Here is a 24,327-nt window from a genome sequence, read left to right on the forward strand (position 1 = left end):
CCTCACATATGCTACTGTGTTTAAACGCACAGCATTACACGCAGGCAGCACATGAAAATGTAATTCCTCTCCAGGTGAACAGAAAGAGACCACTGGAGGCTTCGTCAGTCATTCCGCAGAACAAAACGCGGATAATAGCGACAGTTAAGAGGCACATTTGAGAGTCTCCGTTGAGGGATAAGCACGTCTCCATATCTGCATCCTCTACTCCTACTGCTGCTTAAGAGGCTTTAGTTTCACTCATCAGCAGACGGAGATCTGAGGAGAGGGAATGACCTGTGTGTCAGTCGGTTTAGAGACGACAGGCTGGGTCTCAACTGCTGCAGTGGCCAAGACTGAGCAAGACGGTTCCACAAAAAAAAAACAATTGCATGAACTTTCACGCTGTCTCTCTCTCTCTCACACACACACACACACACACACACACACACACACACACACACACACACACACACACACACACACACACACACACACACACACACGCACGCACACACACACACACACACACACACACACAGCAATCCATTTCCATTCCCAGCAGCCTCCATGTATGATGTAGTGAAAGTGCGGCCCAGGACTGTGCCCACCACATCTGCAGGCTCACTGGAAAACAATAGGGGTGTGAAAATGAGCGGCAGACATCTTACCGCACACACTGCAGGCACCTATAAATGGAAAAAAAAACACTGCACTGAGCATACAGATGCTGACACACATAATTACACTTGGTCTCTCCCTTTCTCACACACACACACACACACACACACACACACACACACACACACACACTCGAGCTGCCCATAAAATGGGGACACAGAAACCCCAATTCTAATTGTGACACTCCCATATGCTGCGGAGCCTGCAAAATCTTTACGCGCTCTCTTTCTCATTTCTTTTGCGGTGGGTTTATTTGCGTTGAAAATATCTGCACGTCACAGCACCAGCCGACACAATGCACATGTGGTAGTCATCAATCATAATTATCATGGTTTAAAAAAGCCACAGCTGTTATTTGATTTTAAAAACAAGCCATAGCGCAGCGCCTTCCAACGATACGTCAAGTTGTCAGCGGAGGCCTTGGCCTGCACAGCAGAAACGTCTCTCTCTGCCTCCCTCTCTCTCTCCACCTTCCCATTGAGCTTGTTGGAGAGCACAGCCGAGCTGCATTCAACCTTTCCCCATGACTCACCACTGTGTGTCTTTATTTTTAAACATTTTCTCTCTCCATTGCTGCATGTTTATTCTGTCTGAGTGAGCTCGTTATTATGGACTTCACACGTTTGTTTATGGCTTCTTTAATCAGGACCAGATAATGGAGAGTGGTCTTCATCCATCGGTGCATCCCCCTGAACGAGACAGTTGATATATGTATCTGCACGTATTGCTACGCTCTAATCAGCCCCCTTGAATGTTCCAATACATATTTTCTCAGGAGAATATTAGTACACAGACAATGACTGGGATTAAGGTGCATGTATTTTTCAGCAGGGCAGGTGAGGTGTCATACGTGATGTCACCCAGTCCTGATCATGTGAATTTGTTTGCTGCAACATTCCCATGGAAATTTTGTTATCACTTATCTTTACTTCTGATTTCAATCAAGCAGTAGTGTATTACTTCTTTTATAAATTACTGCCTGGAGCCTGAACAACAACTGGGACAAAACATGAATCATGTAATTTATATGACATCACCACGACACATTTATAGGGAGGGACCTGGCAGCAACAGCAAATGGTTTATGGTTGTCACAAGGAAAGTATAAAAGTTAAAAAAGTGTATATTATGTGTTAATTTGATGACATTTTCTAAAAGATTTTAATTACTACGAGAAAAGCCCTGTATTACATTGATTAAAGGAGTGGATGAAGATTTAGAAGATTTTATAGTTTGGATTACTATTTTATCAGTTCAGTTACATCGTGTATCACAGAATTTTCAATATAAACTAAGTAATCAACATTTTCAAAATATGTTACTGTATGCACATATTACATTAACAGGAAGGCTGTAACATTTAAAGCTCCCTGCATCACCACGACTGTCATTACCACTCTCCACGTTTGGCATAAGTATTGGCCTTGTGCTAGCAGAACATACAAACAATATGGAGGACTGCATCAAAACACACAACAAGATTTAGGTCAGTAATTGTAATCTGATTAATCAAACTGGAAGATTAGTTCCTTACTTTTTTCTGTTTCATATTTCCTTAGAGAATCACCCAGCACAGCACGGAACGAAAGCATCCGTCCTGCATATGTGTCCTTGAGTAACACCTTGAAACCCTCTCAAGCTGGTCTGCACTCAAACCTTCTGGGGGCTGGGGGGCATACATAACAGGAAATTCCCGTGCATGGAAACTAACATGCCATTATTATGCCTTCATGAGGAAAATATTCAATGTCAGCAGAGGATGTAAAAAGGCTATATAATTATATGACCAACAAAATGTCAAGATGAAAGGACACTGTAAACATTGCAAGCTCATCACATGGTGAGAACGAACCCTCTCACACCAAGTGACAGCGGTGCAACGTGGTCCCTAATATTAACTGTTTTCTTTGACAGGGTACCAAACTCTTGGTGTGCTGGATTTGTCACAACTGCTAAATATGACAGGCTACTTAAATTCCCAAATTTGTAAAGCAGAGTGGTGCTGTGCAGAGTTTTTTCCACATTTCCCCTGAAGCTGAATATAGATCACGCCTGCGGATAAATCCATCCAGGCCCCCCATCAGCTTGGCTGACTTGACAAACAAACAGACAGTGTGTCAAAACTCCCAACTGCTAAGGGCTTCTGAGAGCACAGTTTACACTTGCTAGCCCGGTGGTCTGGCTTTATGAGCAATGGTTAGTGTCATACACACACGCACATACAAGCCTCATTCTTGAAAACTGCAAGACCCCAAGGGCTGTGAAAGCAAAGACGGGGTGACGTAACACCTCCTTGCTTTCGTTGTGTTTATCAAAGAGATGACCTTACATGACTGGGGCCACAAGGTTAGATATGTTTTCTACCAGACGCTGACAGATCAGCTGTCCTCATACTATCCCAAGTGCTAAAAAAGTAGTTCATACGTGTGTGTTGAACGGGTGTGTGCATGCATGTAGGCTATGTATCGGAGCATCCTGCACCTCTCCCTCTTTGACCGCAACACAGCTGCATCAACACTCGCCCCCCAACACACCCTCTCACGTCAGAGTCTGTGTCAGAGAGACAGAGAGAAATGGATCTGTGGGTCTGTGTTGTGGCTCTGACACAAATGGAACGAGGTGGTCTTCTGAGTAACCTGGGGGAGAAAAAAAAAAGAAAGGGAACAGACGGAGAGGGAGAGATAGATATGGAGGGAGACAGAGGGGTCAGATCTGAAAGAAGGTAGAGTGAGACATCTGGAAAAGAGAAAGAGTCACTGGGATGAGGAGGAAATTACAGCTGCCCAACAATGATTCATTGGGGAAAATTCTCTCCTTCTCCTTCTCCTCCCTTTTGTCCTCGAGCCTCTCTACCTAACCCTGTGACCTCTCTTTGTGTCCTACTCCCACTCTGAATGATTGATCGCCATGTGAAAAATGCATTCTAAACATTTGCCATTTTACATGTCCTGAGTAGCTGGATGGATAATGTATACAATGACCAATACCTCGATACTGATGCTCCCCATTCTCTCTCTCTCTAGGGATCTGAGTATGAACAACATCAGTGAGATCCATCCCAGAGCCTTCCATGGACTGCACCTGTTATCAGAACTGTGAGTACAAAGTCATTCAACCCACATTGAATTAATAAACTTCATTCCCTGGGCTGCAGATATGCACAGACCTCGGTGATGGGGATTGATTATTCTGGCTTGACTCTGATCTTTCCTATGGAGAAACTGCCTGCAGCAGTACCTTAGTAGATCCTGGGATAGCCGCACAAAACAAGGAGGCGAAGGGAACCTGATACTCACTCCGAGAGTGGATATATGGTCCTTAAAGTGTTCAGAGAGCGAGTCCTGTGCTCAGCATCCAAGCTTCTGCTTTTCTGCCTTCTTTGACTTTGTTTCAGCTGGATAGCTCAGCAGGAGCAGTATACACATCGACAAAAGGCCTTGCCAAAGCAAACACACACTTCAGGACAGGACTAGAGGACAGAGCAAAGATTTGAGTCTTTTCTTTAACAGGAATGTCAAATATCAATTGATTGCGACGCCTCCCTGCTTTGAGTAGAGATACGTCGCACTGGTAAATGCTAAACATTTCTTGGACTGAAACTTACTGATAAAGGAAACTGCTTAAAATCTGCACCCATAGTGGGATCTTAGAATAAGCCGACAAGATTAAGAATTTGAAAACCTCTTGGCCAAATTTCTCAACTTCTACACTCTACATTCATAGTGCTAATGCAAAAACACATGCTGTAGCAAAATTGCACAACATTTTGAAGACGCTTTGGGTTGACCCCACTGATATTTGATCTGACCACTCAGCAGAACTCAGCTAAGTCTTTCTTTGACATTGGCTGCCCCCAGATTTGCCCTAAGGGTGTGAATGTGTGTTTAAGTGTGGAGTAATTCATGGGGGCTTATGTGTGTATGTCAGCATTCACCTGAACATCTAAAGCCTATAGCGGGTGCATGTGTGTGTGTGTGTGTGTGTGTCTGCATTGGGTGTTTGAACAGGCCACTGTTGTTGTCTTTGCTAATTCTCACAGCTGCAGCCCATGAGGCATGAGCTAATGATGATGAAAGTAAAAAGTTAGCTGGATAACCACTCGGTTGACTTTGAGTCAAACTGGATCTGAAGAGTAAAACAAAGCTGAACAATGAAATGTTGTAATAATCTTTAAGTTTAAGCATCAACTTCAAGACTTTGACTTATTGCGGTTTATTGAATTGCTGATCTGTACTTTTGCTTTTGTGAAAGGTCAAATATTACTGATGGCATAATAATCACAACCACACAGAGCTGAGTGATGCTGAACATTGAGGCTGACATTTGCCTGCATTGGGGAAAAGGGGGTGGGGATCTTGGATGCAGCTCCACCTGCAGTGTTTGTCCAGACACAATCCTCCCAGTGTTTTACAGCCCTGTTGATCTTGCTTCCTCTGTATCACGCTCATGTTCTGACATTTTATGGAGGCGTTCTGTTGCTTTGTAACTCTTCCAAGGAGGATGTTCCTGCCCTAAAGCCAAGTTTTATAGCCTTCTGACCATTTCTGGAAACATGCTGATGATGTTCCAAGGCAGGGAAAAGCATATTTCTGACATCCACTCCTGTCTTCAAGGTTTAGGAAGATGAAGAATGGCAAGTTATGGTACACACATTATAATTACAACAACTCAGACTGCCTAGAAAAACAAACCATGCCTCTAAACACAAACATAGCTGGTCTGAGAATGAGAACGTTTGATGTGGTTCTGCAGCACTTGTTGGTAGCGCAGGGGGATGCAATGGCCGGGCATGTTGTGACTAGTGGAGTGATAAATTGTTTGATGTTGGGCTTTACCGCCCTGCATGCCCTCCCTCGCTCTATCTCCCTCATTTTAAAATTCATTTCTGCATCCCCCCTTCTCAGTTTTACTTAAGGCTATTGAAAAACTGGTAGTCACACTGCCTTTGATAGGTTTTACTCCACATTCTTAGAAACCAAAACTAATCTGCGGATGGCAAGACATTCAGCTTTCATCCACATACAGAGTATTTTTCTGAAGCACTGCTCATAAACTTAAATATCATTACGCTCCCTCTTATCTCTTTGTTCAGTTGGTATCAAAGTGCAAAGAGCTGATCAGTTTGAGCCTCAAATGGGGGTAATTAAAATAATTCACAAAGCAGCTGGTGAATCCTGCCAGGCTAAACCTCCCTTTGATTCACTGTGGCGTTAATATTAAGATGCAAGTGTAATCGCCCCGCCCTCCAGCCCTTTCTCCATATCGTTATTTCTAAATGTTCTATTGATCTCAGATCCCTCTCATTAAGTTTCCTTTAGCGCTTTCATCAGTGAATTGCCTCCTAATTCAAACACACAAGGCTGCATGCAACAGTCAGTCAGACAGAGCATGAAGAGAAGCGACTGTATGTCTATGGATTAATGAGAGGGCAGCGCTGCCCATACTCATGATACAGACTTTGAGACTAGCTACTCATCAACCTGGCATATCTAAAACATCCGCTCAATTCAGATGTTCTCCTCTAATATCAAAGATGCCTTTTTTATGTCTGTTCTCCCTAGAAGCCAATACTTGAAAAACAGGAGGTGACGGTCCTTTCCACCTATCATCACTATCAAACTCCAGGCCGTTCCTACCTCTGGATATCACATTTCACTCTGCCATTTTCCTTTTGACTCCTCTCGTAATCAGCCGTTTGGGTTGAGTTTCTCATGAACGTTATCATTACCTGTAGTTATCACTCACATCCTAAGTACAGAGCTGAAATCAGACCATTTAAAGTGCCCTGACAGGCAAAACAATCTGGATATTTTCTTTTTTCAAACTCCCTATCAGTGTTAGCCTTGTCTCTCTTGACGTATAATATTGTCATCTTAAGTGCATGTGCGCGGAGTATGGTGTTAGCTCCTGTTATCAGCTCAAGGCTGATATTCTGATAAACATGATCTCGTCCTTGGCAATATCCTCCAATCCTGGAATATCCACCCAGCCCTGTGGGAGTGCACTCAGGTGCTCTACAGCTATCACACAAATGAAACCCAACTATAACAGAGACGTGGCGAGTGGAGGCCAGCGTTGCCCTGCTTGTCTTTGGCGTGGTGATAAGATTGTCTGCTGATAGGCCAGAAGTATGACGTAGGTGAGGGTTAAGTGGTTACAATATTGGCTGTTTTGATACTCCAGGTGCACAAAACAGCTGGAACTATGTAGGTCAATTAAAACTTTTCCTTTTAGTGTTGCCAGCATAGGTTTCTGCCTGCCTGTGTCTTTCCCTCCCACAAACGTGTACCCACACACACACACACACACACACACACACACACACACACACACACACACAGGCGCTGTCTACATGTCTGTATTACACTCTGGTAATTTTGGAGGTTAATGCCAGGTTAAGTGGGTTGACCCCATAGGTTGGAGCTCCTAATGGAACGAGAGACAGCATTTGTATTGATAGACCAAGGGTGAAAAATGTTACACATGCACATTTACTCAGAGATACACCCACACACCAACTGTCCCCTCTTTGATAAGACCTGTTTATCCTCCTCTTCTTTCATCATCAGCTCCTATCCACCACTGCAGCCCTGCTGCCACTATGACATCCTATCACTACCTGGGATAGTTTCTGAAAATATGCTGATGTCTTTGCTCTCTAGGTCTTTAATCTGTCTTATTGTTTATTATTCTGAGGCAATAGGACATGGTGACACATGGGCTAATCAGCAGTCGGTATGCTTCAGTAACGCCCTCGCTGATCAGCTCCGATAGCCGGGTGGTCTCACCTTAGTAACCAGCGGCACCCCTCCCACTGTTCTCACACACATACATTTGAACCACGCTGGCTTCTGTTATTTTATCTATGAATCACTTCAATACGGCTGAATTATGCTGAGGTGGAATTTTTATCTATGCAGTCCAGGGGCCAAGAAAAACTCTATCCATCCCCAAATCAAATTAAAAGAAAAAACAGTTGGAGCCACGGTTTGACAAGAGCAAGGCGCCTTTCATTAGAATGAGATTGATGTGGAATGACTAGGAGACTAAGTGCGGAACATTTACTCATATGTATGATCGTTTACGCTCACGTACACACATAAATACACACGCTGATATCATGGAAACAGTTGGTCAGTGGCAACTCGGTGCTCTGCTGATGTCTATCAAGAATGTCTGGACATTTCTTTCCTTTTTCAATATCCATCTTCACTTTCGACATAATTATCCATTTGACAAATGAAGTTGGCAAAAAAAGCATGATTCCACTCTAATACTGTTTTGGCTTCAATGGTGCAGCTAATAGAGAAAGGCTGGGCTGGCAGCAGGACACGTACATCCCTCTATGGCCTTAACTACAATGTTTGTTTTCTAAAACTTGAAATTACTGGCACTCCTCATTTCTCATAGAAAAGACATTTTATTTCCTTCTTTGGTGCTACCTATATCTTGTTTTCTACTCCTGGTGTCTGTAACTAATCACTGTGCTTGAACAGGAGTCAAAAGAGGGCACTTAGGGGTCCTTGCAGAATGAAACTCAGATCTATTTTACTTGTGTCAGGACCTGAGCAAGGCCTCCTGAAACAAATGCCTCTGGAAAAGTAGCTATTAAAATGGTCCCTGGTGACCAGCTTGTGCAACAGCGGAAACTAAAATGGTATTGAAGTAGCAGACCTGTCGTCCTCTGAGGGAAAACAAATGGGCAATATACAGGTTTCTTTATGAGTGAAAATCAGATCCAAGAGCAAACTGAACTCATTTATCATGAACTAAGAATAAAAGAGCTGTAGTTACTACAGATCAACTCTGTCATCTGCATCTTTCATCTCTGGGAAATCTATATTGAGACATGTGGTGCAGTCGAAGTCTTTGAATGAGTTTTGACTGTGGTTTGAGAGGCATGACTAAATGGCACCACAATAGCTTGGATAACAATCAGTCCGTTTTGTATTATAGTATGCCAACGAGGGCGTGCATTTATGTGTATGTGCGGGTGTGTGTCTGTGTGTTTGTGTTGATAAATACAACCTCTATAAGAGTTCTAAACTGGGCTGAGTGTGAGATTTGGCAGGCGCGGGTTTGGTTGTGTGGTTTGCCACTGCACAGTAATAAGACTGAGACATGTTGACATGAGTATCGGATGTCAGAGGGAGTTTGCTGGGAGCCCTCATCCATTACCATCTGGATGTGGTGGTTTGGAAAGGCAGACAGCGTTTTGTATCAATATTTCAATATCCTGGAACTGATGGAACAACTCAGTCAGAGGCAGGCTGCTCAGCAGAAGGCTGAAATGCCAGGCGAATGTTACCTGTAAGGCGTCGATGAGAGAACGAGAATGCCATTGAGTAACTTTAAACTTGTGTGTATGTGTTTAACAAAAGGTGGTCTTGAGCTGTTAAGGCCAAATCTGTGTTTAAACTTCCAGCACATGACAGAGAGTTAATCTGGTCAGACTGAAGGTTATTTATTTGGACATCTTATACACACTCACAAATGACCACTAGGTGCTGTGTTTTTATAAACAAACTGATTGGATTGCTTTGGTGAATGTGGTTTTTGTCCCTCGTTGTCCTCAAGGCCTTTCAGAATTGGCCCAATTTACCTCAAGGACGTGGTAAATAGCCCACGCATTCACAGTGCATACATATGTGCCCACATATAGTACACATCTTATTATACACACACACACACACACACACACACACACACACACACACACACACAACCCTGCACGCTGCACTTACCAACCCAGTCTCAGTCACATTCAGTTCAGTCTTTACTCACTCATCAGAGCTCCCAGGACTGGTTAAGGTTTCAGAGAGTCCTTTGGGCCAACAGCAACCACACTGAAAGGAAGAGAATATTGTTATTTGCATACTGCCCCAGCAGTAACCCTGAAGCAGGAACATAAGGATGAAGTCATGTCACAGCTCAAGCCAAAATCTTAGTATAAAGCAAAAGGCAGAACTTCTCTTATGAGGCTTGTAAATGTTTTGTGTATGTGCTTATATTTCATTTTTCACTTTTATAATGTGTTCTTTCCTTTTTGATCTCCACGTTTCCCTCCTAGGCGGATTTCAGGGAACCAGCTGAGGTATATCTCAGGCCACGTTCTCCAGGGTCTCTACAACCTCAAAGTTCTGTAAGTAACCTCGTCCTCGTCCTCGTCCTCGTCCCCCCCCCCCCGCCCATCCCACTCTCATGGTTCAGTCCTCATCCAACGTGGGATGTACTACTCCAGATTTTCAGAGGGGGGTTGTCCTCCAATCTTAAAAAATAAAACACTCAGGCTACGCATCATTAACTGCAGTTAAAGTTTATGGGCTGAGGTAGACCTGTGCTGCTTGCAACTTCCCAAACAAGTCATGTTTCAGTTGCAAGCACACACACACACACACACACACACACACACACACACACACACACCCTCACAGGTGTAATGCAGGGACCTCCCAGTCACACCACCCACCTAGATTACAGCAAGTGACAAAAAAACAGGCACTTAAAAGCACAATTCAAAGCTGTTCTCTTAACACCCCATTTTTCATACTGCTTTTCATATAGCCACCAACTGTTACTGCTGTTGTGAAGCACTAAATCACAAAAAAATTGAAAAGCAACCACAAAAACCCTACTACCTTCTGACTTGGGAATGCGGCATCTAATGAGTTCTTGCCATATTTTTAGTGGGTGCAAGACGAGGACATTAAGGAGGTTTTCATGAGCTTTGGCAACCTACTCAATTCCTTTTGGACCCTGGCTAGAAAATGTTTGAGGAGCCCTGCCATGTAATATAAACTTAGCTGAAGAATTATAGTTTGTAATTTGAGGGAACCTAGGGGGATTACCATACACACCAATTTCACCTCGTGTTGTGAAACGCCACCGAGACAGAATGAGCAAACCAGCCATGAATCGTGGGCTATTATGCCATTACTGCGGAAGGACACACATATCCTGAATTCATACATGTCTGCAAGGATTCCTGCTTCACACTATAAGACCAGAGTGAGCTTGGGATGGTCTTTGTGACCTCAGAGCAGCTGAGCTATTGGTTCCCTTCCTGAATATATTAGTTAAAGTCATGCCATTACACCCTCAAATGGACCGCTACCCTTGTGTAGGGTAACCTCAAGGTCCCTACTGACACTTACACACACACACACATGCACACACACACGCATGCACACACACACTGAAGGATACGAACTCAGTGAATTTCTCTGAAACAGGAAAAGACTCAGTTCAATGTATTTATAATGGCATCATCACCCCAGAGGAAACATTCCCCTGATCCTTTCCAACCTGAGCAGCACTTTGTCTGCACTAAAACAATCATTGTATGGCAGCACTACTGTGGAATACACTATGCTACGAATTCATGTGACGCACAGAGGTGTGTGATTAAATAAATATAAATATGCTCCTTATATCTTGAGCTACAGCACACTTAAAAACAGATGCATACGATTTTTAAGTAATAGATGGATCCAGAATTGATATATGACTGTATCTTAACCTCATCTAGCTGTTTAACTGTTGTGACACAAGACCCTTCACACATAGACTCATAAAAACTGACCATGATGCCACATTAAACACATAAATGCACAGCTGAGACCCAGAAGAGACTGTATGCCTTGTGCTCTAATGTCAGATGACTGGTCACCATAAAAGTTTGAAAAACGATAGAGGGAAAGACAGAGAAACCAAGAAAGCAAGAGAAAAGATAGAGGGTTATTGTTTGCTCCCCACTTCCTCCTCGCGTTTTGGTCCATTATTCTGAGAATGACATCAGCAGCCCACCCAGGGAGGTTCTCTTTTTAGTTTTCCTCTGCTCGTCATTCTTTGCTTCTCTTCAAACCTTCACTGGCCCTTTCCTTCTTGTGTCAGATTTCCCTCATTATGGAATTTTGTTCTGCCTGATGTGCCCACATGCACACCACATACATTCTGTAACCTATAAAACCAAAGCTCACAACTGTCTGTGTTTTTCAGGATGCTACAAAACAACCAACTGGAGAGACTTCCTGATGATGCTCCATGGGACCTACCCAACCTACTGTCCTTGTGAGTCTCTCTGTCTTTCTTACTTACACACACACACACACACACACACACACACGCTACTTCACCGTGTGAAACATCCCCTGGCCACCCACCCACACATCTCGGCTTTAACCGCAGCGCAGGTATAGAGTACCACTGACATATTACCAACAATACCACAACGCCAGCTGCAATAGTTCTGCATTCAGAGCTGCACCTACTTATGGTAGAAGTCACAGCCCAACTGTTTGGTGTAGTTCATGGTAGCATCTGGAAGCCATGAGGGAAACAGCAGACACTGCAGGCCAGAAAGAGCATCTCCAATGAGCTGTGAAACAACCCCATTTTCCATCAATTCCCCCGCTCTTCCTCCTCCACTCCTCTCCTCTGTTCTTCTCCCACCACCCACACCGCTATCCCCCTGGCTAATGAGCGTGTTTGGTGGCTTAATTGTCTCATCTGCAGGGTCAGTGTGTCTGGGTATGTGTGTGTGTGTGTGTGTGTCAGAGGGGAGTGCACATGTAACCCCTCTACCACCTACGACGTTTCCCTGTCTGGTATTAAGCAGGCCTGTTCTCCCTCAGTACAGTTACCAATCCTGCACAGACACATCTGTACACAAATATAGCACTTACTGGCAGCAAAACAGCTCAGGCTGTCACTGCATGAGCTTATGTCTGAATTAATAATTTACTCTCACAATGATGCCTCTGTCTTATACGTGTAGATATATATATATATGTGTGTGTTTGTGTGTGTGTGTGTGTGTGTGTGTATATGGATGTGTGCATGTGTGTGGTCTTCTCTTAATTTCTTGTCTCAAGTAATGAGACAAACAAACACAGTTCACACACTCAGCCAGTGTACAATGCCGCACCTTGTCATTACAGTAATGATAAGCCCAGCAGAGAAAGATTACTGGAAAGGCTTTGGAGAGTGAAGCTTGTCGGCGCCTCTCACTGACATAAAACACACCAGGTGAAAAGAAAAAGACAGCATCTGAGTCAGCACATGGGTTTTAAAGTGGTATAAATTTATAAAGGAGGCTTTCATCCAAAATAAATCATGACTTAATCTTGGACAAAACCCCTTTTCTCAGCAGAGAACTCAAACTCTGTCAAGAAATTTGTCTCACCATTTGGAACAGGGTAATTACAACACACAGTGCAAGTGCTGCTGTTTAGTTTGGTGCCATCATAATTAGACTTTTTTCTTCCTTCCAAACCCCAGGTTAAGCATGTAATCATCCCTGATGAATTCCACAAGCCACATTAAATTGGCACAACCCTGTTTTTATAGATTTGACTTGATGGCAGTGATTCTCTGGCTTCCCCACTGTGTAACGTTTGCCCATCTGGAGAACTGAACCGGTGGAAAGCAGGTCCACACATCTCCTGAATCATTTAGGAGAACTTTCACTTTCTGTCTCTACTCCTCTATCCTGTAATCATACCTCAGGCTTTGATGTGATCGACAGGAAATACTTGCTGCTTTGCTACCTTCTGTGGAACATTCCTGGTTCTGTCTGGACTTTCTACAGACCTGGCAAGTCCACCCAAAAGAGCAATTATTATTTTGCCCCGGAGAACAAACCAGAAAGTCTTCCGTAGCTTTCATCCTACAATTTGGGTCAGGGACAAACACTGTCCATGGTTAGAGTACACAGGACGCACAAAAACATGTGAGCTCAAGAAGCAGACGAGATGAAAATGTGTTAGTTATGTCCCTTTGTGTGAGCACATACGCACAACACTCACTGTCTATTCACTTGTGCACTTGAGGGTGTTTCTCTGTGTGCGAGCATCTCCCAGTGTATACAGTTGCCTCTCCTGATGGAAAATTTTCAAGAAAGAAAAGCACAGGAGTTCAAAGTTCAACTTCAGATTTCACTTTGATGATACTGTTTGTTTGGTTAAGCCTCCACAGAGGTGAAGAGGCTGAGGAGGAGCTGTAGCAAGAAAATCAAAGAACCTAAGGGGAAGACTGATATGGGAGGATGTTTGAAATACAAACAACAGTTAAGAAGTGAGACGTAAAGGGGTTTGCAGTGGCTGGGAGTGTATCAATAAAGATGTTAGGAAACAAAATGTGAGTGTGAGAGGGGCTGGAGGGAGCAATGGGAGATTAATGAATGAGTGTGAAGGGGCCAAAAAAGGAAGACTAGCAGGAGGAAGTGGTCTTAGCTTGTCAGCTCTTCCCTGAGGGGATCATTCATCACTATGGACAGTGCGTATGCATGTGTGCATTTACATGGGGTGTATGTGTCACAGTCCACATTCATTGCCTGCAGGCTGAGGACACTGAGGAAGAAGAGAGGGGACAAAGGCTGGTTACATTTTCTATGGGGCTGTATGGGATGTATTGTAAGAGATGAAAGGGCATGTATGAGTATGTTCATGCGTGTGCCCAGTGTCATATATTCAGTGACTCTAAAGAGCTATGGCTTGTGAGTGGTGCAATAATCAGGCAACGATGGCAACAGAAAGAGTCGAATAGAAAGAGCAAAAGAGGAAAAGTTGGAGATGCATCTTTAAACTTCTGGCCTTCATTTCTTCCAGACACTGAGGCAAGAAGTCTTTACACGACATAAACAACCTGAGGTAGAATAAAGCAGGTTCACCACAATTGTTCTTACATGTTAGTGTCTGTATTTTGTCATCTTAAATTTCATACATGTCTGTGCTAGTGAAGCTAGACATGGCTTATTTAGCATGAGAATAAATTATAATAAGGATCTTCTGAGAAGCTGCAGAAAAGATGAAAGAACGAGAATAAAGGATGTTTAATTCTCATAATAACCTTCCTGTAAGCCAAAGTGTTTCAGTGCCACGACACACAACCACTAATGCATGCACAAGCATGGTTACACATGCACACAAGTAAACATACTGAACTTAGACTTAGTGATTATCTTGCTAAGCTCAGTTCCTCTCACCCCACAGGCGTCTTGATGCTAACCTGTTGTCTGAGGTTCCAGCTGGAGCTTTTAGAGGGGTTCGCTCTCTCAGACACCTGTGGCTGGATGACAACTCCCTCACAGAGATCCCAGTGACAGCCCTGGACTCTCTGCCCTCCCTGCAGGCCATGACACTGGCCCTCAACCAGATTACACACATCCCTGATTACGCATTCACCAACCTCTCCGCCCTTGTCGTACTGTAAGTGACACTGATTTATTTAAAACTCTCCTGAGTCAGTTTCTCAACTCACCAGAGAAATTATTTCCACTGACATAGAGCAGGGTGGTGATCATTGCACTGTGGAAACATTTTTGTAAGTAATTTCTGATTTGTTGAAAAATATTTATGGCCTTTGTCCAGGCATCTCCATAACAACCAGATCCAGAGCATGGGTGCGAGATGTTTCGAAGGTTTACATAGTTTGGAGACATTGTGAGTATCGCTTATTATTACACATTGTGCATAAAAAACTGGCACAGTCTTACACACACACACACACACACACATTCACAAACTCTGAAGTCATTTTATTTCACAGGCCCAAATGAGTACCTCCTGTTTCCCCAAACACACTATCGTAAGCTTAGTGATGACAAAATACCAGCAGTATCAACATTCATTTGGTATAGCTGTGTTTACAACAAACACATCGCCTTAGGATAATAATAATAATAATAAGGATATATGAAAAACTATATATCTAACTATATATATATATATATATCCTCAAAATACATATAAATATATATAAATATATATATATATATAAAAGAGACATCAATTTGATCACATTGTGTGTCTGACTGCAGTTGTGTTATTTTGGGCTTGAAAGTATTTGGTGTTGCTTGGAACACCTGAATTTGTGTTTTTATAAGTATGCCAGAGAATAATGAAGTTCAGCGTTAAATCGTAAAGTCATAATGATTAATGTCCTGGTAATTTCAGCAGGTGCTTGAACGATTCTCAAAGCCGCAACCGACAAATGAACGACAGGAATGTCTAGATGAAAAGCTCTTCTTAGATTACCTTGAAGTAACATCAACAAATTCCTTTGTGTTTTGTAAAAGTAATTGCTAAGTAGCGCTGAGGTCAATATGGCTCAGCGTGGCACCAGGAGAGCTGTTGGAGTGTACGTGCTGGAGCTTCGATAACTGGATCCCAACCACACACCAATATGGAAACTGAAGAAAACTAAGAAAGCGAGAGAAATGGAAACAGTACAACAGCGTCTCCGGCGAAATTCACGGTGGTCTAACGAAAACACGTTTTTGGCATCCTACTTAACAACCTGTTGAAGAATAAAAAATGATGTGTTTCTTTCTACGTGTGTGGGCACACAGGCTGCATGTGCGTGTTGATAAGCAAACACTTCTACCTGTGCACTTTTAAGTGTACGCATGAGGCTGCAGGGGTGCCGTGGTTAACAGGATGAAGGGAAATGACAGAATATGAAGAAGTGGAATGGTGCTCTGTACCAGAATAGTATGTGTTAAAGTGTTTGGGCCATCAGCGATGAGGAGAGACAGATGATTCAGCGGGATAAGATGACAGGTGTCGGTGACGTGGGGACGGCGCTGGTATGAGGGTTAATCTCTCACAGTGGCCTCGCTTATGAGAAACACGAGAGACCATCTGCATCACCACCACCCTCTCCAACCCCGAGTGTGTATTTTAAAATCGTAACTACGAGGAACCCACCAGGGGACCACTGGAAAAAGCATCAGCATATGCGAACAAAGGCAGAGCAGACACAAACATTCAGCAACAGCAACTGAAAATTACACTTATGTCTAGAAGAACTTCATCAAAGAAATTCTTGCTACTTCAAAAGAATAAAAAGAAACCAAGTTGAGTATAGTATGAGTTGAGCTTTTAGATATCCTCGGACCAAGAAGTACACATGCATTCATGCTTGTGTCAACAGCTTTGATAAAGTGTTTCCTGGAAAGCTAATCAGACACAAACCTAAATCAGATCAGAGCATCAAGGGTCAAAGGTCACATACAAACTTCACACTCTACAGCTGTCAGCCTCTGCAAGAGGACAGGAAATGGCTATACATACACATACAATCACACACTGTGGAGATATACTGTAAAACCTGTATCATGTCTTGGACTTAATGTTTTGATATGTTATTAAATCATGGCTGTTTCTCTCACAGGGATTTAAACTACAATTATTTGCAGGAGTTCCCTGTGGCCATCAGGACACTGAGTAAACTTCAGGAACTGTGAGTACACACATGCACACACCCACACACACACACAGACACATACGAAAACACACCTGCCTGACATGACTATCATGGTTGCGTTATCCCAAGTAATCCCGTTAAGTGATTTTAATGTGGCACTCGGATACAATCTCTCTCGCCCTAAGCAGGTGCTGGCTACACACCCACGCACCCGCTCGCTTGCACGTACACACAGATGAGCACACACACATACACAAACCATGTTTTCCCCCCAGCTCCAGCAGATGTTCCACAGTGTGCATATGTGTCAGAGATACAGTGTATGCGTGCATGTTTACATCTCATGCATCCAAAAAATCTTTTTCAGCTGTGCAACGGCAGGTGCAACATGAGAACATACGACTTGCTCAAAAACACACTCCATCACTCCTTCAGACACACAAAACCAGAAACATAACTGATAAACTATCTAACACTATGTGTTGCTATATTTGCAGGGGCTTCCACAACAACAATATCAAAGCCATCCCTGAGAGGGCCTTTGTGGGAAACCCTTTGCTACAAACCATGTGAGCTTCATTCTTATCCTCAATCTGCATGTCAGACAAACACATATCTGTTAATTCATGTCCACATCATGTACAATACAGCTCAGTCCCTAAAACAAATTAAACTGAGTAAGCCCAAAATGTATGATCTCTATAGTCTCCAGCAGATCCTCGTGACCCTACATAGGAATAAGCGTGTATAGATAATAAACGGATGTATTATCTCTCTCTTTCTTGCAGTCATTTCTATGAGAACCCCATCCAGTTTGTGGGAAAATCCGCTTTCCAGTTCTTACCTAAGTTGCACACACTGTAAGTATGCGGTCAGTAGAAACCATTCCAGTGAGTTAGCCCAAACACTGTTTAAATCATCCTCTATTCCTTGCAGTGAGAGTTGAGTGGACATGTGTAATGGCCTACTGAATGATGTTGTGTTAGCGTATTGCTGTGCTGTGTGCTGATGTGGTAAGAGAGAGTGTGTTGTAAGAACATGTTGAATGGTGTGACTTATGATGCCGAGTGAGACAGCCAAAAGAGCCTGTGTTGATGTTGGAGGAAAGGTTTGATGGCTGAAATGAGCTGTTAGACAACGTCTGTGTGCATGCTCATGTGTGTGTGAGTGAGACAGAGAGAGACGGAGAGGGAAAGAAAAAGAGAGAGAGAGTTTTCTGACAGTTTTTTTCCTTGTTTGACTGTAGTTCCCTTAACGGAGCAACCCAGATTCAAGAGTTTCCCGATCTGAAAGGAACCACCAGCCTGGAAATTCTGTGAGTGTCTCCTTTATCCCCCTAAACACATCACCAAATGTATGCATAGCATTTTTTCATCAGTGAGGTTTCATCACATAGAAGAACAAGGAATGTGACACTTAGATTGAGGTCAGATACAAGCTCCACATGCAGTACATTTAGAGAAGAACCGTGAAAACAGATAAGAAGAGACACACTCAGAAAGAGAAAATGGGATGTTTTAGGTTTCGATTGGAGGCACGGAAAAAACAGGACCCAGAAAAGGCACAGGGAAAGGTTTGCTAGTTATGCCAGCCACTGATAGGTTTGGCAAACCTACACACCTTCCTGTCTGACCAAGTTAGACTCACAAGACTGGGGGAACCTTTCACTTGCTTGCACTTCAACAATGATCAGAGGACTCACTTTTTCTCTATAGGACACTAACTCGGGCTGGTCTCTCAGCTCTCCCTCTGGATCTATGTGAGCAGCTGCCTCGCCTCAGAGTACTGTGAGTACACACACACACACACACACACACACACACACACACACAGAGGGGGGAGAGTTAAGAGGTACAGAAACTGATACAGTGGAGAGTTGTCCTCCCAAGCAACTATTCCTACCATCACTTCACTATAAAATCCAATCATTTCCCCATAAACTTATTGTCCTGCTCTTTCGCCTTGCTCGCAAAATCGACCGTTCACCCAAATAATGCTGTCACCCCCCCATAATTTCCCACGCTATAAATCCACAGCTGGTCACTGTGTTTATGTGTGTGTTTTGCATATTGTTGTAGGGAGCTGTCTTACAACCACATAGAGGATCTGCAGAGCTTTTACCACTGCTCTGCACTGCAAGAGATGTGAGCATCGTAACTCCCTCCACAGAACAGCACACCAACATATGCATCAAAATCTGAATTTGTACACCTGCATATTTTACCCTGCATTAATGCATGTCTGTGTGTGTTTTACTCAACAGAGGGCTACAGCACAACCAAATCAGGAGGATAGAGTCAAGCACATTCCAGCAGCTTGCCTCTTTAAGAGCACTGTAAGATAACCTTTGTAGTAAATAAACACTTCTTCCAACATGTCATGAAAATGCATTGTCTGGCTCAGTGGTTCGCAACATGGGAGTTATCACCCCACCAAGGCAAAGAGTTTTACAAAGCTGCGTATTCCTTTTTCATGTTTCTCAGATTTTTTTTTTTCTCATGAAAAAAAAAGACTGTCTGAGCTTTGCCTCTTCGGGTTTGTTTTTGCACCTTGCAAATGATCCAAATAAAAGTGTGTGATGATGGATCTCAAGTAGACTTTTTATTTAAAGCCAGAAAGGTTGAGAAACATTGGACACAAGCTATGTAAACAAACGACCTGTTACTGACATCTAGTGGTGTGCTTTCAGTTCCTTTCAGTTCCTTTCAGTTCCTCTCAGTTCATTTCGGTTCACTTTCTTTGTTCTGTCAGGGATCTGAGCTGGAATATGATCGAGTGGATCCACCCCGATGCCTTTACCTCGCTTCATTCTTTGATCAAACTGTGAGTAAACACAGAGACATAGCAGTCACAGTCATTCTCCCTTTTATCTGGTCCTTCAGAGTGTCACTCTTCTCCCCTACAAGGCATGCAGAACTTGTGTATCTTTAATTAAAGCTGGGCTGTCAGAGCCTTGGACTCTGTACCACAGAAAAACTGTTGTATTTGGCTGAGCCTACAGAGAAAACTAATATGCATTTACTGTTTGAAAAAGCTCTCCATGTGGCCAGAAGACTCATCTGAGGTTATGCCAATACAAACTGCTTCATTATGTGACAAGTGGTTGAAGTATGCCTAGCTAAACAAGCAGCTACACTACATCTGACAGGTAGTGTTATCTGGAGGGAATCTGAGAGAGCCTTGTCGGAACAGTTTAAAACATCTAAGAGACAAGGCCTTTTTGTTACCAAAGGTGACCCTCGGCAATAGCTAAAATGAAAACACCATTTGTACACAGTGGCTTGGCCTGATCTGACATCCACTCCGCACTGTTTGTTTCTTAATTTCTTTCTATATTTATTTCAGGGATCTGACCGAGAACCGTCTCAGCTCAATACCAGTCATGGGCTTAGGAGGTCTCACCCATCTCAAACTGAGGGGCAACACAGAGTTATACGAAGCCTTTAGTCCTGACCACTTCCCCCATATGAGGTAACACACACACACACACACACACACACTATCATGCATCCTTTATTTTTTCTTACTGAATGCAGTTTGTGACATCAGAAACTGATTTAAGATTATAACTTTCCCAGGTGTGTGTCCTGTGGCTGTAAAGAACAATGCACCCTTTCCCGTCCCTTTAATTATCCTTCCACCAACAATTTTCTATTGGTACTTTCAATTTAACAAAAGCAGACAAGGTTGACAATGAATGTGAAGCCATTCATGAACTGAACTTTAACAATAAGGAAGCATTTGTCAGCAGCAAGTTGACTCTTGTTACAAAGATGAAGGCCTGAAGGCCTGGAAAGGTGCAGTGAAGTAAAAATGAAGATTGAGTTTCAAAGACGGAGGTGATGGCAAGTGATCAAGTGGCAATGTCAGCATAACTGTAGAACATCACCCAAAACAGAACTCTGGCACGAGCCTTTTCATCACATTCAACATGTACAGTAAATGCACACAAACACTAACAATAAAGACAGCTGATCCAGGCTTCACAAAACTACATGTTGCTACTACAGTTTCCCAGTAGATGGAGGTTAATTGTGCTTGGCTATCTGTATGTGTTTAGGTTCACGTTTCCATATTCTCAGGCCAATACGCTGGTGGGACGTTTTTGCACGCTGTTCTCTTTGAAATGACAATTTGCAATATAATCGATGATCAACGTTCTGTGCAGTTTATCTGAAGCTAATATTAGCAAACCGATATAAGCAAATCAAAAGGGCAGTTAGTTTAGTAAAAGACTGTCCCTTCTACACAGGACAAGATTTGGTAGCTTTTGTCCCCCATCACTTACAAACTGAAGTGGATTACTAAGCATCTCTTACTGGCCAATAGGAATAATATGAATAAGATGACTGATTACTGCAGGCACTTGGAAACGGTGTAGTAAATGAGGCAGAAACAGATTTATAAGCATTTAAATTTGCTTTGAAATGGCTCAAATCTGTTGCTAAAAGTTATGCAGGTACGCTCACAACAAAAGGAAACATCAATGTTTTGATGTTTTACGTCTATTATGGCCTTGCTTTTTCTGTTCTGTTGTAAATACAGTTTCCTCTTGTCTGTCACAGGGTGATAGAGATGCCTTATGCCTACCAGTGTTGTGTCTATGGTTCCTGTGATAACTACAAACCAGCCAATCAGTGGGACACAGAGCAAAGCAACACTGAGGAGGACCTACACAAGAGAACCGTTGCCATGTACCCAATCCACACTGACACACACTGTAAGAAGGCACATTTACAATATATAATATGCAGATATGGCATGAAACACACACACACTGTGCACACCTGAGGCTTGGGATGTACCTTGTGTGTACACAGAATGAATGGAAATCTGAGTCTCACATGTCTGCACTCATTGCTGACACAAGCCATCTTTAAACATGTCAGGGCCCTGCTGAAACCACAGCTACCTGGCAACACTTACACCTGAGTGTTGACCTCTCCAATCATTCCTGTGGCAGTCATAAAATATAAACTCCAATAAAACAAAATTAAAATCATTAAATTTTCACCATGAAAGCTGAAAATAAACAATTGCTGACTGTAATAAAAGGTAAAAGTTGATTGCACAATTTTGTACCTCAGATTAAAATGTATTCACCTTTAACTGTTAGAAAAAAGGTCATAATAATCAAATTACATGTCAGTGCCAGTTATCTTCTAGAAACATTTTTTTGTTACAAAAGAACGACAGATCACACAAACCTATTAAACCCAGCGCCACACAGGATCTAACATGCATGCAGAATACGATGTATACACACGGATTACGCAGAACAAGCTGTCACAGAACCTCACGCAAGCTAATTAGAGATTATACAACAAACTGATTTTCAAGTCTAACAAAAATCTATATTCCAGATGACCCTGACCTGGAGGAGTTCCAACTGGAAATTGAGGAATCCAAACTACAGACCAGTGTCCAATGCACACCCACACCAGGTAAATTACACCTCCAGTACTTAATTGATTTACTGCTTGTTTTGTCACAAGATCTATTTAGTGTATTTCTCTCCAGCAGATAAATGTACATGTTTGTGGTTGCAGGTCCTTTTCGTCCCTGCGACTCTCTTTTGGGCAGCTGGCTGGTTCGCGTGGGCTTGTGGTCCATCTCCCTGGTGTCTCTGTTGGGGAACTCCCTTCTGCTCCTCTCGCTCTTCGGCTCACCTGGCTACTTGTCTCCGCTCCGCTTCACTGTGGCCTGCATGGGAGCGTCAAATCTGCTGACCGGCGTGTGTACGTGCACTCTGGCCCTCGTGGATGCTCTTACCCTGGGGGAGTTTGGCCACCATGGTGCCCGCTGGGAGGGGGGTCCCGGTTGTCAGGCGACAGGATGGGTTTGGGTGTTTGCATCTGAGGCAAGTGTGTTGCTGCTGACTCTGGCAGCTGTGCAGTGTGGCGTGAGCGTCACATGTGCCCGTGCCTATGGGAAGTCCCCATCCTTAGGAAGCGTTCGCACATGTGCACTTTTCTGCCTCGCACTTTCCATTACCTTGGCCTCACTACCAGTGGTAGGGATCGGGGAGTATGGCTCCTCACCTTTCTGTCTTCCCTCACCCTTACCCCCCACATCCTCTCAGCTACCTTCCTCCCTGGCCTTCCCCTTGGCACTGATTATGATGAACACTCTTTGCTTGCTTATAGTTACAGGTTCTTACATCCGCCTTTACTGGGAGTTACTTAGGGGGGAGTGTGAGGGCCTGTGGGACTGTGCCATGATCAAACATGTTGCCTGGCTAATATTCACCAATGGCCTCCTCTATATACCAGTAGCTTTCCTCTCCCTTTGCTCACTCCTGGGTCTCCTCTCTCTGGGAGAGGAGGTGTTAAAATCAGTCCTCCTGCTTCTCCAGCCCCTGCCTGCCTGCCTTAACCCCCTCCTCTTCCTCCTTTTCACACGAGATCACACCCAGTGTTTCTTCTGGCCTCGCCCCAAAGCACGTCCACAGCTACGCCGGGACCGCACCCTGGACTCGCTGGTTTCTGTGGAGACAGAGAAGAGCTCCTGCTCTGACTCTTTGACACAGGTGTCACTCGCTGAGGCGGATGGCCTCTGTAGTGGGGGGTCTTCTCGCCAATCCCGACTGGATCCTATCAGATTTTCTCACTGCTCCTCTTCTTCTTCTGTTCCTCTCATCCCTTGCCAAATACCCACTCCCACTACCAGAGATAGAGACAAAGTGACAGAACATGAAAGCCTGAATGACGAGGAATGTCTAAGGAGTTTGGATCAAGAAGTGATTCATAACACTTGCCCTCTGTATCACTCTACCATGACCTCCTCCCTCCCCTCTCATCCATGAGCCTCCAAGCTAGCTGTCTGAAAAGCTGGGACTATATGGACACTAAAGGATCAGCAGCAGAAAGACAAGCTCTGGGTATTCAATCCTCAAGAACCTCAAAATAACTACAACAGCAACAGAAGAGTACTCTAAAGAAGTTTATGAGAACACAAAGAAGTGCCTCTGAACCAGGCAATGCTTACCTGGGTACAGGTAAGGTACAGGTAAAAGATCCTTTCAAAATAAAGACTATTAAAGGAAACACCACAAAACTATCCAGTGAACTGTATCAGTCACGGACCCAGACAAAGGGAAAAATCCAAATGAAAACTGTTGGCTACACAAGAAATCTAAGGATCACACAAATCTGCGGTTTGACCAAGAGGGAGTTTAGGTTGAACCAGAATTTTAAGTGTACATCAAATGTGATCCTGATACATGCAATTCAGAAGTTACAGAATACAGATTTTATTTCAGATGGAGTTTTCTTATTTGTAATTTTATATATATATATATATGTTTTATCATATGTCTGTTTCAAATAAAGGGATTTATCATCAAACATACCAGAACATTTTACCAGAGTAAGCTAATATTTTTCACTCAGAAATGTTTTTTTTTTTCCAGATGTAGTTCTCTACAATTAAGTAATAATTGTTATAAAAATACTGTGGCTG

General features: G+C 43.3%; 1 protein-coding gene across 2 annotated transcripts in view; it reads left to right on the plus strand.

The window, feature by feature from the left end:
• The window catches only part of lgr6 (leucine-rich repeat containing G protein-coupled receptor 6), a 34,665-nt gene extending 10,453 nt beyond the window's left edge, over positions 1-24,212 (plus strand). For both annotated transcript variants that reach the window (XM_026332347.1, XM_026332346.1), the window contains 17 exons: positions 3,684-3,755; positions 9,731-9,802; positions 11,659-11,730; positions 14,652-14,867; positions 15,030-15,101; positions 16,834-16,902; positions 17,364-17,435; positions 17,655-17,726; positions 18,113-18,181; positions 18,582-18,653; positions 18,945-19,010; positions 19,130-19,201; positions 19,618-19,689; positions 20,212-20,337; positions 21,432-21,586; positions 22,230-22,310; positions 22,416-24,212. In XM_026332347.1, coding sequence (XP_026188132.1) covers positions 3,684-3,755; positions 9,731-9,802; positions 11,659-11,730; positions 14,652-14,867; positions 15,030-15,101; positions 16,834-16,902; positions 17,364-17,435; positions 17,655-17,726; positions 18,113-18,181; positions 18,582-18,653; positions 18,945-19,010; positions 19,130-19,201; positions 19,618-19,689; positions 20,212-20,337; positions 21,432-21,586; positions 22,230-22,310; positions 22,416-23,671 — 2,686 coding nt within the window. In that variant the 3' untranslated portion in view covers positions 23,672-24,212. The remainder of the gene's footprint in view (positions 1-3,683; positions 3,756-9,730; positions 9,803-11,658; positions 11,731-14,651; positions 14,868-15,029; positions 15,102-16,833; positions 16,903-17,363; positions 17,436-17,654; positions 17,727-18,112; positions 18,182-18,581; positions 18,654-18,944; positions 19,011-19,129; positions 19,202-19,617; positions 19,690-20,211; positions 20,338-21,431; positions 21,587-22,229; positions 22,311-22,415) is intronic.
• The last annotated feature ends 115 nt before the right edge of the window (positions 24,213-24,327 follow it).

This window comes from Mastacembelus armatus, chromosome 7 (assembly GCF_900324485.2).
Source record: "Mastacembelus armatus chromosome 7, fMasArm1.2, whole genome shotgun sequence".
NCBI classification, from domain to species: Eukaryota; Metazoa; Chordata; class Actinopteri; order Synbranchiformes; family Mastacembelidae; genus Mastacembelus; species Mastacembelus armatus.